The sequence below is a fragment of the Musa acuminata genome, chromosome BXJ2-9 (genome assembly GCF_036884655.1).
Source record: "Musa acuminata AAA Group cultivar baxijiao chromosome BXJ2-9, Cavendish_Baxijiao_AAA, whole genome shotgun sequence".
Lineage (NCBI taxonomy): Eukaryota > Viridiplantae > Streptophyta > Magnoliopsida > Zingiberales > Musaceae > Musa > Musa acuminata.
This window is the reverse complement of record NC_088346.1, coordinates 8268591-8280466: the sequence shown is the minus strand read 5'-3', so window position 1 is coordinate 8280466 and position 11876 is coordinate 8268591. Positions and strand designations below refer to the sequence as shown.

The 11876-nt window shown below is 46.3% G+C and overlaps 3 protein-coding genes across 4 annotated transcripts; all 3 read left to right on the top strand.

The window, feature by feature from the left end:
• Positions 1-1458: 1458 nt before the first annotated feature.
• LOC103997703 (galactan beta-1,4-galactosyltransferase GALS1) lies at positions 1459-3540 on the top strand. Its single transcript, XM_009419009.3, has 2 exons — positions 1459-2885; positions 3014-3540. The coding sequence occupies exons 1-2, from the start codon at positions 1672-1674 to the stop codon at positions 3360-3362; spliced, it is 1563 nt and encodes a 520-aa protein (XP_009417284.2). The 5' UTR covers positions 1459-1671; the 3' UTR covers positions 3363-3540.
• Positions 3541-6560: 3020 nt separating this feature from the next.
• On the top strand, positions 6561-8449 carry LOC103997702 (protein RGF1 INDUCIBLE TRANSCRIPTION FACTOR 1). 2 transcript variants are annotated; one of them, XM_009419008.3, is made up of 4 exons: positions 6561-6880; positions 7016-7219; positions 7324-7539; positions 7889-8449. In XM_009419008.3, exons 2-4 carry the CDS (start codon positions 7025-7027, stop codon positions 8159-8161), a joined length of 684 nt encoding a protein of 227 aa, XP_009417283.1. In that variant the 5' UTR covers positions 6561-6880; positions 7016-7024; the 3' UTR covers positions 8162-8449. The 2 variants fall into 2 exon arrangements, with proteins under 2 accessions (XP_009417283.1, XP_009417282.1); XM_009419007.3 differs by having other exon boundaries at positions 6561-6886.
• A 2010-nt stretch (positions 8450-10459) lies between these two features.
• On the top strand, positions 10460-11201 carry LOC103997701 (uncharacterized). Its single transcript, XM_009419006.3, has one exon. The coding sequence runs from the start codon at positions 10500-10502 to the stop codon at positions 11052-11054; it is 555 nt and encodes a 184-aa protein (XP_009417281.2). The 5' UTR covers positions 10460-10499; the 3' UTR covers positions 11055-11201.
• Positions 11202-11876: the final 675 nt, after the last annotated feature.

The following is an 11876-nucleotide window of genomic DNA, read 5'->3' as shown; positions in this document are numbered from 1 at the left end:
TCCCTACCATACAGCAACGTCTCATCTTCTTCCTCTTCCTCGAGTCGTAATTTATTGCCCATTTCTCACATTTATGACCCGATCCTTACCATCCTAATTAGCATTTAAGCTCGTCGTCGACGGCACAGAGGAGCAAAACGTAGTGCGAAGAAGTCTCCGACATGTGATGCATTTGAGCCCCCGTAATACAATCATTCATTTGTGTTGTCATCGAGCATGAGTTAATTGTTCCCTTCTTTCTTAAAGAACAAAATCCATGTGCTTGATAATAACATTTAGCCACATCGCTACGTCGAGTACATTAATTGCATATAACGTTGACGCTACTTTGTTTTTGCCTTGGACATCTAATTAAGCTCTAAATTCCATACAAAATTGATAGGAGTAATATTGGTGCCCGGTCGACACTTGATGCGTAGATGCTATCGAAAAGACAAAATAAAATGATTAAATTGATCATGTCAAGTCAAATCAATATAGAAAACGATTATATATTTTAATTTAGGAAATATTTTTGTAACAACAAATATCGATGACTATAAATATATTTTTTTCTTTCAGACTAATGTCATTAACTTGGGATTCGGAAGAATGTTTACAGAACAAACCCAATCAATAATAATACGGAGATCTAACAAGCAAGATCTACCTAGAAGGTACGGGAACCTTCTTCGTGACCACAGATAAAAAGCAAGTATGGTTGCAGTTAAAACAGCTTATACGAGTGTGAGTTGTCTTACGTGTACGCCCTTACTACCTACTCTTTATTATGACATGAAGTCGCCTGGACAAACTACACCGAGTGACATAGCAATAGGAGTGAACTATAATAGACATCATGCTTGCCTTAGTCAAAAGATAATAATAGCTTTTTAGTGCACTGATCGAAAGGGCAATGGAACGTAGCTTCACCAGTAATATAAAGCAGCCCTTTGCAGATGATAGCTACAGAAAACGAAGTTCCTAAGCAATTAAAGACAGAATCCTATGTCTTCCTTTAATTAACAGATAATGCTGTGATGTGGAATCCGTCACAGCTCCGTGATCGTGCTGCGTTTACAGAATCTCCCGATGTGTCATTATAGATATGAAGCACTAACACAATAAATTTAGGTGGTAATTATTAGAAGGAGAATCTTGAGGATGGTGACATAATGTGGGAATTCGTGATTGATGTTGCCGTATGATGTATCAGCTATTAATAACCTGATCTCAAAATATTGAGTTGAAGCTTATTGCACTATTCCTTCATAATCTCATAGTTCAATGCTGTATGTTTGGAGCAATACCGTCGTCGATACAATGCTGACGGCTGAGACGACCAAATGTGATCGCAGATGCATGCTAAAGACAGGGAAGTAAAAACGGCTCGTCTCCAGACACAGTAGTTGATCGGGTTAAAAAGAGCTCAGAGTGAGAGTTGTCGCGTCGATGGCTTCCCACCGCAGCCGACTGCTCTCCTCTCTCTCTCTCTCTCTCTCTCTCTCAAGTATTGTCGGGGGATTCTTTTCTTGTTCTTTTTTAAGTACCACAATTTCCACCGCTGCTTTCTGCAGTAGAAAGGAAAGAAGGGGGAGAGAGATTGGGAAAGCAGAAGCTTCGCCTTCAAGATCGATCCTGAGGAACACAGTGTAGAGGAGGCAAGAAGCAACAAATCCGATCGAGCAAAGGATGAAAGCTAACCCGAGGAAAGAGGGAGGAGGAGGTAATGGAGCGTCCCCTCCCATTCCGCTCCTCCCCTGTTTTGACGTGAAGGCCTTCGTAGCCACCCTTGTAGTCCTCACCCTCGTCATGGCCATGTGGCAGCTGCAACCCTACGAGTCCCTCTTCACCTCCCGCTCCTCCTGCCCTCTCGCCACCGCCACTTCCAACACTGTCACCAGCGTCCGGAAATCGGAGCTCTCTCTCACCCCTGATTCCGCTTTCAACTTCACCGCTCTGAAGCCACTTCCAAGCTCCAACCTTTCGGTTCCCACCGCCAAGATGAGAACCCCCGCTTTGGACCGCAACAAACGGGTCTTCCAGGCCTACGGCAGCGCCGCCGCCCTCTTCGTCCTGATGGGCGCCTACCGCGGCGGCCCGGCCACCTTCGCCGTCGTCGGGCTGGCCTCCAAGCCCACCCACGTCTACGGTAGACCCTGGTACAAATGCGAGTGGGTTCCGGACCCCAACCCGTCCGCCGCCCCCAACGCCACCTCCCAGCCACAACCAGTCCGCGCCAAAGCCTACAAGATGCTGCCGGACTGGGGCTACGGCCGCGTCTACACTGTCGTCGTCGTCAACTGCTCCTTCCCCTTCAACCCCAACACGGACAACGCCGGCGGCAAGCTCCTCCTCCACGCCTACTACTCCACCAAGTCCCGGAGGTACGAAAAGTTCGTGGCTCTGGAGGAGTCCCCGGGCTCCTACGACGAGTCCCGCTTCCGGCCACCGTTCAAGTACGAGTACCTGTACTGCGGCTCCTCTCTCTACGGCAACCTGAGCGCGAGCCGGATCAGGGAGTGGATGGCCTACCACGCCCACTTCTTCGGCCCCAGCTCCCATTTCGTCTTCCACGACGCCGGGGGCATCGGCCCGGACGTGCGAGCGGTGCTCGATCCATGGGTGAGGGCGGGGCGCGCCACCGTGCAGGACATCCAGGCGCAAGCGGAGTACGATGGTTACTACTACAACCAGTTCCTGGTGGTGAACGATTGCTTGCACAGGTACCGGCATGCGGCCAATTGGACCTTCTTCTTCGACGTGGACGAGTACATATACCTGCCCCAGGGGCGGACGCTCGAGTCCGTGCTGCGTAACCTCTCCGACTACACCCAATTCACCATCGAGCAGAATCCCATGTCCAGCAAGCTGTGCGTGCAGGACCCCAAGAAAGACTACTCCGAGTGAGTTTGATCTCTCTTCCCATTTCGAATTGGATCGAAACAATCGGTAACATTTCGTAGCGGCATAAGGGTTTTGATGTGCAAATCTGGTTCTTCCCATCTCAGTCTCCGTTGCTGTGGGTATGCAGGGAATGGGGGTTCGAGAAGCTGGTGTTCCGCAACTCCATCACCGGAGTAAGGAGAGACCGCAAATACGCCATCCAGGCCAAGAACGCGTATGCCACGGGCGTCCACATGTCGGAGAACGTCATCGGCAAGACCACCCACAAGACGGAGGACATGATCCGATACTACCACTACCACAACTCCATCAATGTGTTGGGCGAGCCATGCCGGGAATTTGTGCCGCTACCGGCGGCAGGCAACGTGACATGGTTTGAGAAGATCCCATACGTTTACGATGACAACATGAAGCGTCTCGGCGACACCATCAGGCGCTTCGAGAAGCAAACCATAGGGACCATTCCGGCGTGGTAATAACCATCTTCTTTAAGCCTCTGCCGCTGCATCGGTCCCATGGTAAGGGGAGAGAAGGTAAAGGAGAGGAGCTCTTCCCTCGCTGTAAGTTGTTGTATACATAGACGCTCCTTTTTAGTTATTATTGTTCTCCTCCTCATGTCCCATTTATTATAAAAAAGGTTATTTTATTTGACCACTTTGGACCGATGAATGAATCGCGGAGACCATTGTCTATCAAAGCGCCACAAAAGCTATGCACGTAGCTATGATGGCAAAGAATTATTCGTCTTCCTTTCCCGGTTGGGTGTCATGTGTATGAAGTGGGCTCAATAATTACGAGGGAAGGATGGACGATGGGACCGTCGACCGATGGGTATGTGATCGAAGCATCCGCATGCTGATCTAAGAGGTTCCGACGGCACCCCTTTTTTATGGGCCGGGAAGCTATCGTGGGCCTCCATAAGCGAAGCAAATATTCTTTGGTCCCTTATAGTGGCTCTTAAAAGAATGTGTGCACGATGTATCTTAGTGATTGAGAGATGTGGTTGGAGAAATAAGGGAATGATCGTCAAAAACTAGCATAGAACGATGATTAAAACATCCTGCAAAAGTCCATGCTAGCGGGTGGAATTTTGGACTGTCATCATCTGCCTTGTCGACCAAGTTTCTTTTAATCATCGAATATATGATGTTTCTAATAAAAAGCCTTTTTTATTGCAAGAAAAAAAATATGTGAGATATTATTTTTTTACTTAGTTGTTGATTCGAAATCAATTGATATCCTTTTTTGTATTTGGTTGGTCTCTAACTCTATTCGACTATAGAGATGACAAAATTGAATTAGTTGTGTTCTCGACAAGATTGCTTTGATGCTTAAGTTAGTTTTGGATTGAAAGACTCAACCAATACTCTTATGATCGATAGTTGTGCATTTTGCTCGGGCTTAATTATAATTATATCACGTCGAATCTAAGATATAATTAATTTAACCTCATGTTGAGAAGTTAAACCGCAAGACGCCAATCTACCAATCACGCATTGGCCATGTGGCCTTAGTATGTCAACCATCAATAAACCGTGTGAGTCGATGTGTCGATCATATTTTTACCTTATATGAAAAGAAAATATTTTTTTCTTCTGATTTTTAATGGGAATAACAAAAAGGAGAAGGAAGCGTAGGAGAGGATTAGCACGCCTCCCATAAAATGTTAGAGAGCAATACATACACCAATAGTGTCACAAAGGATTACGAGTAGCAATCTTGGAATTATACAGCTCTTATGCATAGCAAAATGAATGATCAAGAAAAGAAACTTCTGATCTTGAAGATGCAGCCGATGACGTACAAGTCAGAAGAGGTGGGAGGGGGCGATGGTCGATTAACTTGCGTATTTGAATCCTTGGGAGACAAGAAATAGCATCGGAAAAGTCGCACCGTGCATGGTGTCATCTCGAGAGTCAACCAACCAAAAAAAAAGATTGAACACCTCCGAATCACGCGCCAAGTCAAAGTGAAGCTTCCAAGCATTAGCGTCGATGATTGCAGTCTGGTCTGGTGTGCCATCGAATCCATCCAACCACTGTGAAGTTGGAGGAATTTTTCTGTACACTTCCATCGTCTTCTTTTTTTTCTTGCACGAAGAGTTAGTGATACGGTTCGCACTTCCCTATTTTCTTGAAGCATCAGCGACTATTGCTTGCTTGACTCAACTTGGTCGATTAACTAATAAATCTGCCACCATCAGCCTTTCCTGAGGAGAATTAGGAAACAATTAAGGTCGCTTTAGCTTGGTTTACAAGTACTTGCATCCGCTGGGCGTATCCATATGGGAAGACTGTGTATTTGCAACCTCCATCAATTATGTGACCTTTATGCAAATATTATTTCTGAATTCAGCTTCCTAATGGATAAGTTTGGGGGGTGGATGAGCGGTTCATCGTCCCATGATTGACGATGACAATTTGTATTGTCAATTGTTGTCATAGATGCATTATATGGTTCGATCAAAATCCACAACAATCCTCATCGCCGCCACCGTCATTGTCTTTGTTGGGTTAAAGCGAGAGGTTTGCATCCTTATAATAATTGTGCATAGTGAACCCATGTCTCCCCTATATTATATTTTAGTACAACTTTTCAACCTATGATGTTAGTATTGTGTGTATATTAATAGACGAGTGTTTTTGAGGGATTAAAAGGATAAATGTGTAAGCTAATTATTGATACTCATAAACTTAAGCTAATCATATTACTAATCATACTTACATACCATTTAGGTAGATTCTAGTTGTTTAATACATGAAAGAGGTTCAGGCCAATTGTCACGGGTCCTAAATGTGTTATAGTTTGGGGATTCTACTTATAAAATTATATTAGGAATATATCAAATAAAAATCTCACGATATTTAATTTATTATGATATTTAAAAGATTCAAAAACATAATAAAAAATTAATCATTCACTCAATACACCTAAATTTTTTTTAGCATATTAAGACAATTCTGATCGAATTATCAGTGTTATAATCATTAGACAATAATTTATTTCAATATCGAAAGTTATCAATTATCATCTCAATCGAATGGACTGATATGTTTATATCGAATTATTACCCCCATCAACATCACATGTCACGCTCAGAAGAAGGAAGGATAGGACCAACTTATAAGTCTATCGAGTGAAGATAATGTGTCATCAAACTGCCTATGTATCATACTTTACATATCAACAAAAATATTTATTATCAATTTGTTTAGCCATTTGACTCTTGATTTCTGCCTTAAATTCAATTCAAATAAGTGGATAAAAAAACAAATTTAGAGGTATAAATTTATAGATTTACAAGGATATATATATATATATATATATATATATATATATATATATATATATATATTAATAAAACTTAAATCTAAGAAAACAAATACCATATGTTTGCTAAGAGCTACGGATTTGACACGATGCACCGTCGGACGGCCCTCTCATCCCTCCTGTAATAAATTCAACTATTACAAAGCCCCTTCGTCATAACACCAGCCTTAATGGTACGCAATTATCACCATCCGCTGTGTCATGCTGCCATTTAATTAGTTAGCCGATTCGATGGCTTCTGATCTACCACAACAAGTCGCCATAAATCGACGCCCTCCGTGCATACAATAATCGCCTACTTAGCGAACCGCCATATATGTCTATCTCTATTTACATATGATTACCATTTTGGCATTTCCTCCGCTCGTCTTCGAGACTTCCATCGCCACCGTTTACCCCTCTTTCTCATGTCCCTTCTGCTCTGTTTCTCCTCTTGCTCATCTCTTCTCCCCCTTCTGCTCCCGGCGGCTTTCTCGACGATTCTATTCCGGACGGTTGCTTTTGATGCTAAGTGGTCCTCATCTCGCCGATACAATCCTTGATTTGTGCTTGGATTTGTGATTGTGGTTTGGTCTCTTGCTTATTCCGGTTTACTTCGTATCTGGACGAGCTGGCTATCGAGAACAAGCACAGGGTCGGATTTGCGAGGAGCAAGCAGAAGAAGGTGATGGTAAAGGCGCCGCCTTCCCGTTTCTTTTTCGCTTGTCTTCGGTTTTTGGCTACTTTGGTTGCTGTTGGTGCTTCCGGGGATCGGGGCTTAATCGATGCATGGGAATTTTTCCTTTCTTTGGTTGCTTAGGTGGGTCCGATGGTCCAGTCGGGGGACGAGGATGCTGGTGGCCCGTCATGGCTGAAGCCGCTCCTGAGAACGGTCTTCTTCGTTCCCTGTAAGATCCATGTAGACTCCAGCAAGAGCGAGTGCAACATGTACTGTTTGGATTGCATGGAAGAATCACTCTGCTCCTATTGCCTCTCCCTTCACAAGGATCACCGTGTCGTTCAGGTCATTACTTTTGTCCTGTGTGCCAGCCTGATGAATCGATCCGCATATCAAACATCGCTCGTTTTGATTCTTACTGTTTGGAAATTCTGATTCTGCCTGTTCAGATTAGGAGATCATCGTATCACAACGTGATCAGGGTGTCGGAGGTTGCCAAGTTTATAGACATCTCCTGCGTTCAAACCTACGTTATAAACAGCGCCAAGATCGTCTTCCTCAACGGGAGGCCGCAGCCGAGGCCCGGAAAAGGCGTGACCAACACATGTGAGATTTGCTGCCGAAGCCTCCTGGATTCCTTCCGGTTCTGCTCCCTGGGATGCAAGGTGCAGCGTGCTTCATCAATCCCTCTTCCCCCAGTGCATATTATTGACGGACGTTGATCTGCATATACATACACACGCATTTATAGAAGACAAGCAACCTTTACTTCTCTACGACGGAAGCTTTTCCTCCTCCTCTGAGCATTTCTTCTTCTTGTTTCCTTCTGCATTTGTCTCCACCAACATAGCAAATGAAATGGGATGGGATGTAGATGTTCAAATTAACTTGTACCTAACATTTTGCGATGCGCGGTCGAACTAATTGAACAACAAACCACCTATATATAATGGATTCCTCGACAGTAGGTTCCCCATTTACAATCCTGTTGACTATTCTTGTCTCTCCTCGCAGCTTGGAGGCATGGAGACGGACCCGGCGCTCACCTTCAATCTCCGCCCGAAACCAGGCCGTGACTCGCTCTATGGTTTGGAGTCGGACACTTCGTCGTCCCCCAGAAAGCTCCGGAAGACGTCATCGGCCTTTAGCCGCAGGATCGAAGTGCCTATCTCGCATTTGGAAGACGACGCAACCGCCACCAGCCGCAGCATTTCACCCGGAACGCCTCCCATCGTCAGCTACCGGACATCCAAGCGAAAGGGTACACCCCACCGAGCTCCCTTCTGAGAGGACCGGTAAATGACGAGTAAAATATATCTCATAATTAAGAAGCCAGTATGATGCAGGAAGATTTCGAAAGCAGCTTAATTAGCTCACCATGTCTGTAAAAAGTAGTGGATACGGTACTTGTAGTGATTGTGGTATACGGTCAAAGAGACCAGTGGTCAGTTGTACATAATATTAGAATGCAGTGCTCTCTCTCTCCTCTCATTTCCTAAGATCTGAGCGTTCGAGGAGGATTGTGTAGCTTTTCCCTCTTCCTCTTCTTTTTAGTAGATGATACGCCTTCTTTTACCGGTGTCTTAACCGTTGGCACCATGTCCTTTGTAAGTACGGTTAGGGGATGGGAAAAGGGTGCCTCCAGATCTTGATATGCTTCTTGTCGTCGTGCATGGTTCTAAGTGTACATGTATGCCACCTCTCATGTATCCCACCGTAGCATATCTCAATTCTGTGATGATTCATTGTATTTGTTTAGTTGTTATCGAGGTAGCAATGGTCGGTTTCCTCTGATGGGTGAGCACTAGATGGGTGAGATCCACTGATTTATCTTCTTCCACATTGGCTATTTCGGAGAACATTAGTAATTGCAGGGATGAAGGTGTTTAAGATGCATCAAACTAGTGCTTGTGGTGATGATGTTCGACTGCAATGTCAAGGGGACAAAAAAAAGGCTTTGGAGAGTTGCCATGTTCGGTTACCGTTGCACGCTCGGGAAGGGGCTACCCCAGGATGGGAAAAATACGTTGACTAGAGAGAGAGTGTGTGTGCGTGTTTGTGGAAGCTGCGAGGTGAGCTTGAGTAAATACTAAATTGATGTGCTGAGTCAGGGAACGCTGGGCACGGGGATGTGAATTGGTGGGTTTGTACGCCGGATGATGGAGAGAGAGAGAAGAGGAGGATGGTGGCATGAAGCATCTTGAGGTGTCAAACACATACATCAAAGTGGTGACTTGACAAACACGCCAAGGCGGGGTGGAGCGGCTCAAGTCTTGTGTTTGTCTCCGGCCCACAAGAGAGCCGTGAGGAATCCTCCTGAGAAGTCTCCGGCCTTGGCCGCCCGTCATTTTCCATCTCTTTCCCCGCTCGTCTCATAGCGTCGTGCACCTCGCATCCTCTCAAAAATAATCCCCCAGCCACCGGACGTGTGGAGTATCACGGCGTGTTACATGAGCGATGACGCGTTGCGGTGGGGTTAGTCTTATTCCTGTTGATGCCGAGCAACTTCTTGTGGATGGAAGTGGTAGTCGGAAAATCCAACACAAAAAAAAAACAAACACAACAAAAAGGTAGCCTCCCATTTTGGAAGTTTCCACCTCGACAAGTGTATGTTCTCAACCCATCTCATCTCCCCATCTCATCTCCCCTCATGGGAGATAGTCAAAGTAGATGTGTCAAAGCTATCCATCCCAAAGCAGATATCTCATCTTGCTTTCAGGAACCTGCGGAACAAGGAAAATTAGGCCTAACATGACGTCATGCAACATACTGCTAATTTTTCAGGTCATCCCAGACGGCGGAGAAACCATCACTGTCTTCCCGACACGAAGGCGGCTCAGCCAAGTACGTGTAGATGATGCGTGCCCTGCGCCATAAATTTGGGACAGACGCCCTTGCATACGCCTACACGTGTCCTTTAGAGCAGACGAAAAGGATTGGGTACGGGGGTATGTACGTGTCTTTGGCTCTGCATATCGTATAATTTGGGCGCAGCGGACGGCTTCATGTCCAGAGCCTTTTTTAGCTCCTGTGCTGATGATAGGACAGGTGATGATCCGTATGCCTTTGTTTATCTTGTTGATTTCCAAAACATGTGAGCCAGATGTGACAACTACTGGCACACACGCCAGATTGGGATCATAATGTGTAGGGCGATAAGAACTTTAATCCGGTAGACCCGAACGCACCCTATAATCCTATATTTGGTTCACATCAGGATCCTGCATGATTGCTCCAGATGCTGCGTTGACCCCCAAACCAAACGCACACGTCGGTGGACTTTTCTGCCTCCGAGACGGTTGGTATTGTTTGGTGCCCAAGGCAACTGCGCTCCTGGTCAAATCTAGCGACTCCGCCCGTCGGTATGTGGTTGAGTTGAACGGCGTTGGACCACACGTTTAATCGGAGCAGATTGACCCAATCCCCAATTACTTGGCCCGACTGTGCTTGCTTTTGATGCACGCAGGAGCCGTTCGTCAGCCGTGACACAAAAGCGACCTCGGATACTTCCGGTGACGACCTCGCGCACGTCACCGTTCCCTCTCAACGTCAACCCTTCTCTCTTATAAATTACCTTATCGTCTTCGGTCTCGGTACTGTCAACAAATCTGCTATCCATCGCTACATGGGATCCTGCTTCTCCTTCGCCTTCGCCTCCACCGCTGAGACGCCCTCTCCAGTGACGGCCAAAGTCATCACCCTGGACGGCTCCCTGAGCGAGTTCTCGACCGAGGTGAAGGTGTACGAGGTCCTCGGTCGCCACCATCCTTCTTGCTTCATCTGCAGCTCCGACGAGCTCTACTGCAACACCTACATCCCGGCGCTCGGCTCCAAAGAGTGGCTGCAGTTGGGCCAGCTCTACTTCATGCTGCCTGTCTCCAAGCTCGAGTATCCGCTCTCGGGATCGGACATGGCGGCTCTTGCGGTGAAGGCCAGCATGGCGCTCCGACCGCTGGCTTCGAGGCACAGAGATCACGGTCGGCGAACGGTTCAAGTCATGCCCATCGCCGCGGAGTTAGCAGGATTAGATGCGCTCGAGAACAACGGTGATGATTATAGATCGAGGTCTTTGGAGAAGAAGAAGACGATGCCGAAGCGTAGTGCTTCGAACCGGGCCAAGTTGGGGCAGCGGCGGCGGGGCATGGAGCGAATGAGCACGATCGAAGAGGATGCCGAGTGACCGAGCAACCTCGATAAAGATTTTTGTGTGGTGTAATATTCTTTCTTTTTATCGTTGCGTGGCAGCCTTTTGCATATAGCACAAAAAGAGCATGCCTAGTCTTCATAATGAAATTGGTAGCATGAATTAGAGCAAATGTTCGATTCATCTTTCTTCCCTTCTCTCATTTCACCCCTCGTGTTACCACGTCCTCGATTTGAAATGGTAAATCATAGCCTTACGTCAAATGCTAAATCAGGATATAAAACTCGATGACCGCTACGTTCAATCCCATCATAAACACGAGCGGCATTCGATTGGAATTCCAGTGTTCTCCAAGTGCAATTAGTTCCTTTGTATCTTGGCCGAGCGATCGATCCAATTGTTTGGCGTTCCACGTTGCAAATTCGAGCAACAAGTCCTTGGAACTCTACGAATATAGGAATAGCGCTACGACAGACAACGGCCGATGAGAAGTTTGAGTTTTGGATTTAAAGGTGGCAATTAATATTGGTGGCGGAGAAAGATCACTAAGAATATTGAGTGGGAAGGCGAGGGTCAATCGAACGGTGGAGCAGGAAGAATAGGATCTCCGCAGCAGTGGAGATCGAGTGAGGCGGAGGAGAATGACCGAGCGGGTGAGGGGAGGCGACGAGGCTTCGGACCTTAGGGAATCGCGGCTGCTGTGATTGAAGATACACCGTCGGAGATCCAAGCCCGCTCAGCCACATCAGTTCTGCCCCAAATTAGAAAGCCCAATGATTCCCGTCAAACCTGTTGGGTTTGAGATTTGTTTTGATGACTCAAAATCTAGTCTTCAAGAACTGGAAAGAACAATTATAT

Excerpts from the sequence above, each read along its gene's own strand:
- LOC103997703 (XM_009419009.3), top strand. The coding sequence starts at position 1,672 with ATGAAAGCTAACCCGAGGAAAGAGGGAGGAGGAGGTAATGGAGCGTCC. Across the intron at positions 2,886-3,013 it reads CCCAAGAAAGACTACTCCGA|GGAATGGGGGTTCGAGAAGC; the intron begins GTGAGTTTGATC and ends GTGGGTATGCAG.
- LOC103997701 (XM_009419006.3), top strand. The coding sequence starts at position 10,500 with ATGGGATCCTGCTTCTCCTTCGCCTTCGCCTCCACCGCTGAGACGCCC.
- LOC103997702 (XM_009419007.3), top strand. Across the intron at positions 7,220-7,323 it reads AGGATCACCGTGTCGTTCAG|ATTAGGAGATCATCGTATCA; the intron begins GTCATTACTTTT and ends CTGCCTGTTCAG. Across the intron at positions 7,540-7,888 it reads TCTGCTCCCTGGGATGCAAG|CTTGGAGGCATGGAGACGGA; the intron begins GTGCAGCGTGCT and ends CTCTCCTCGCAG.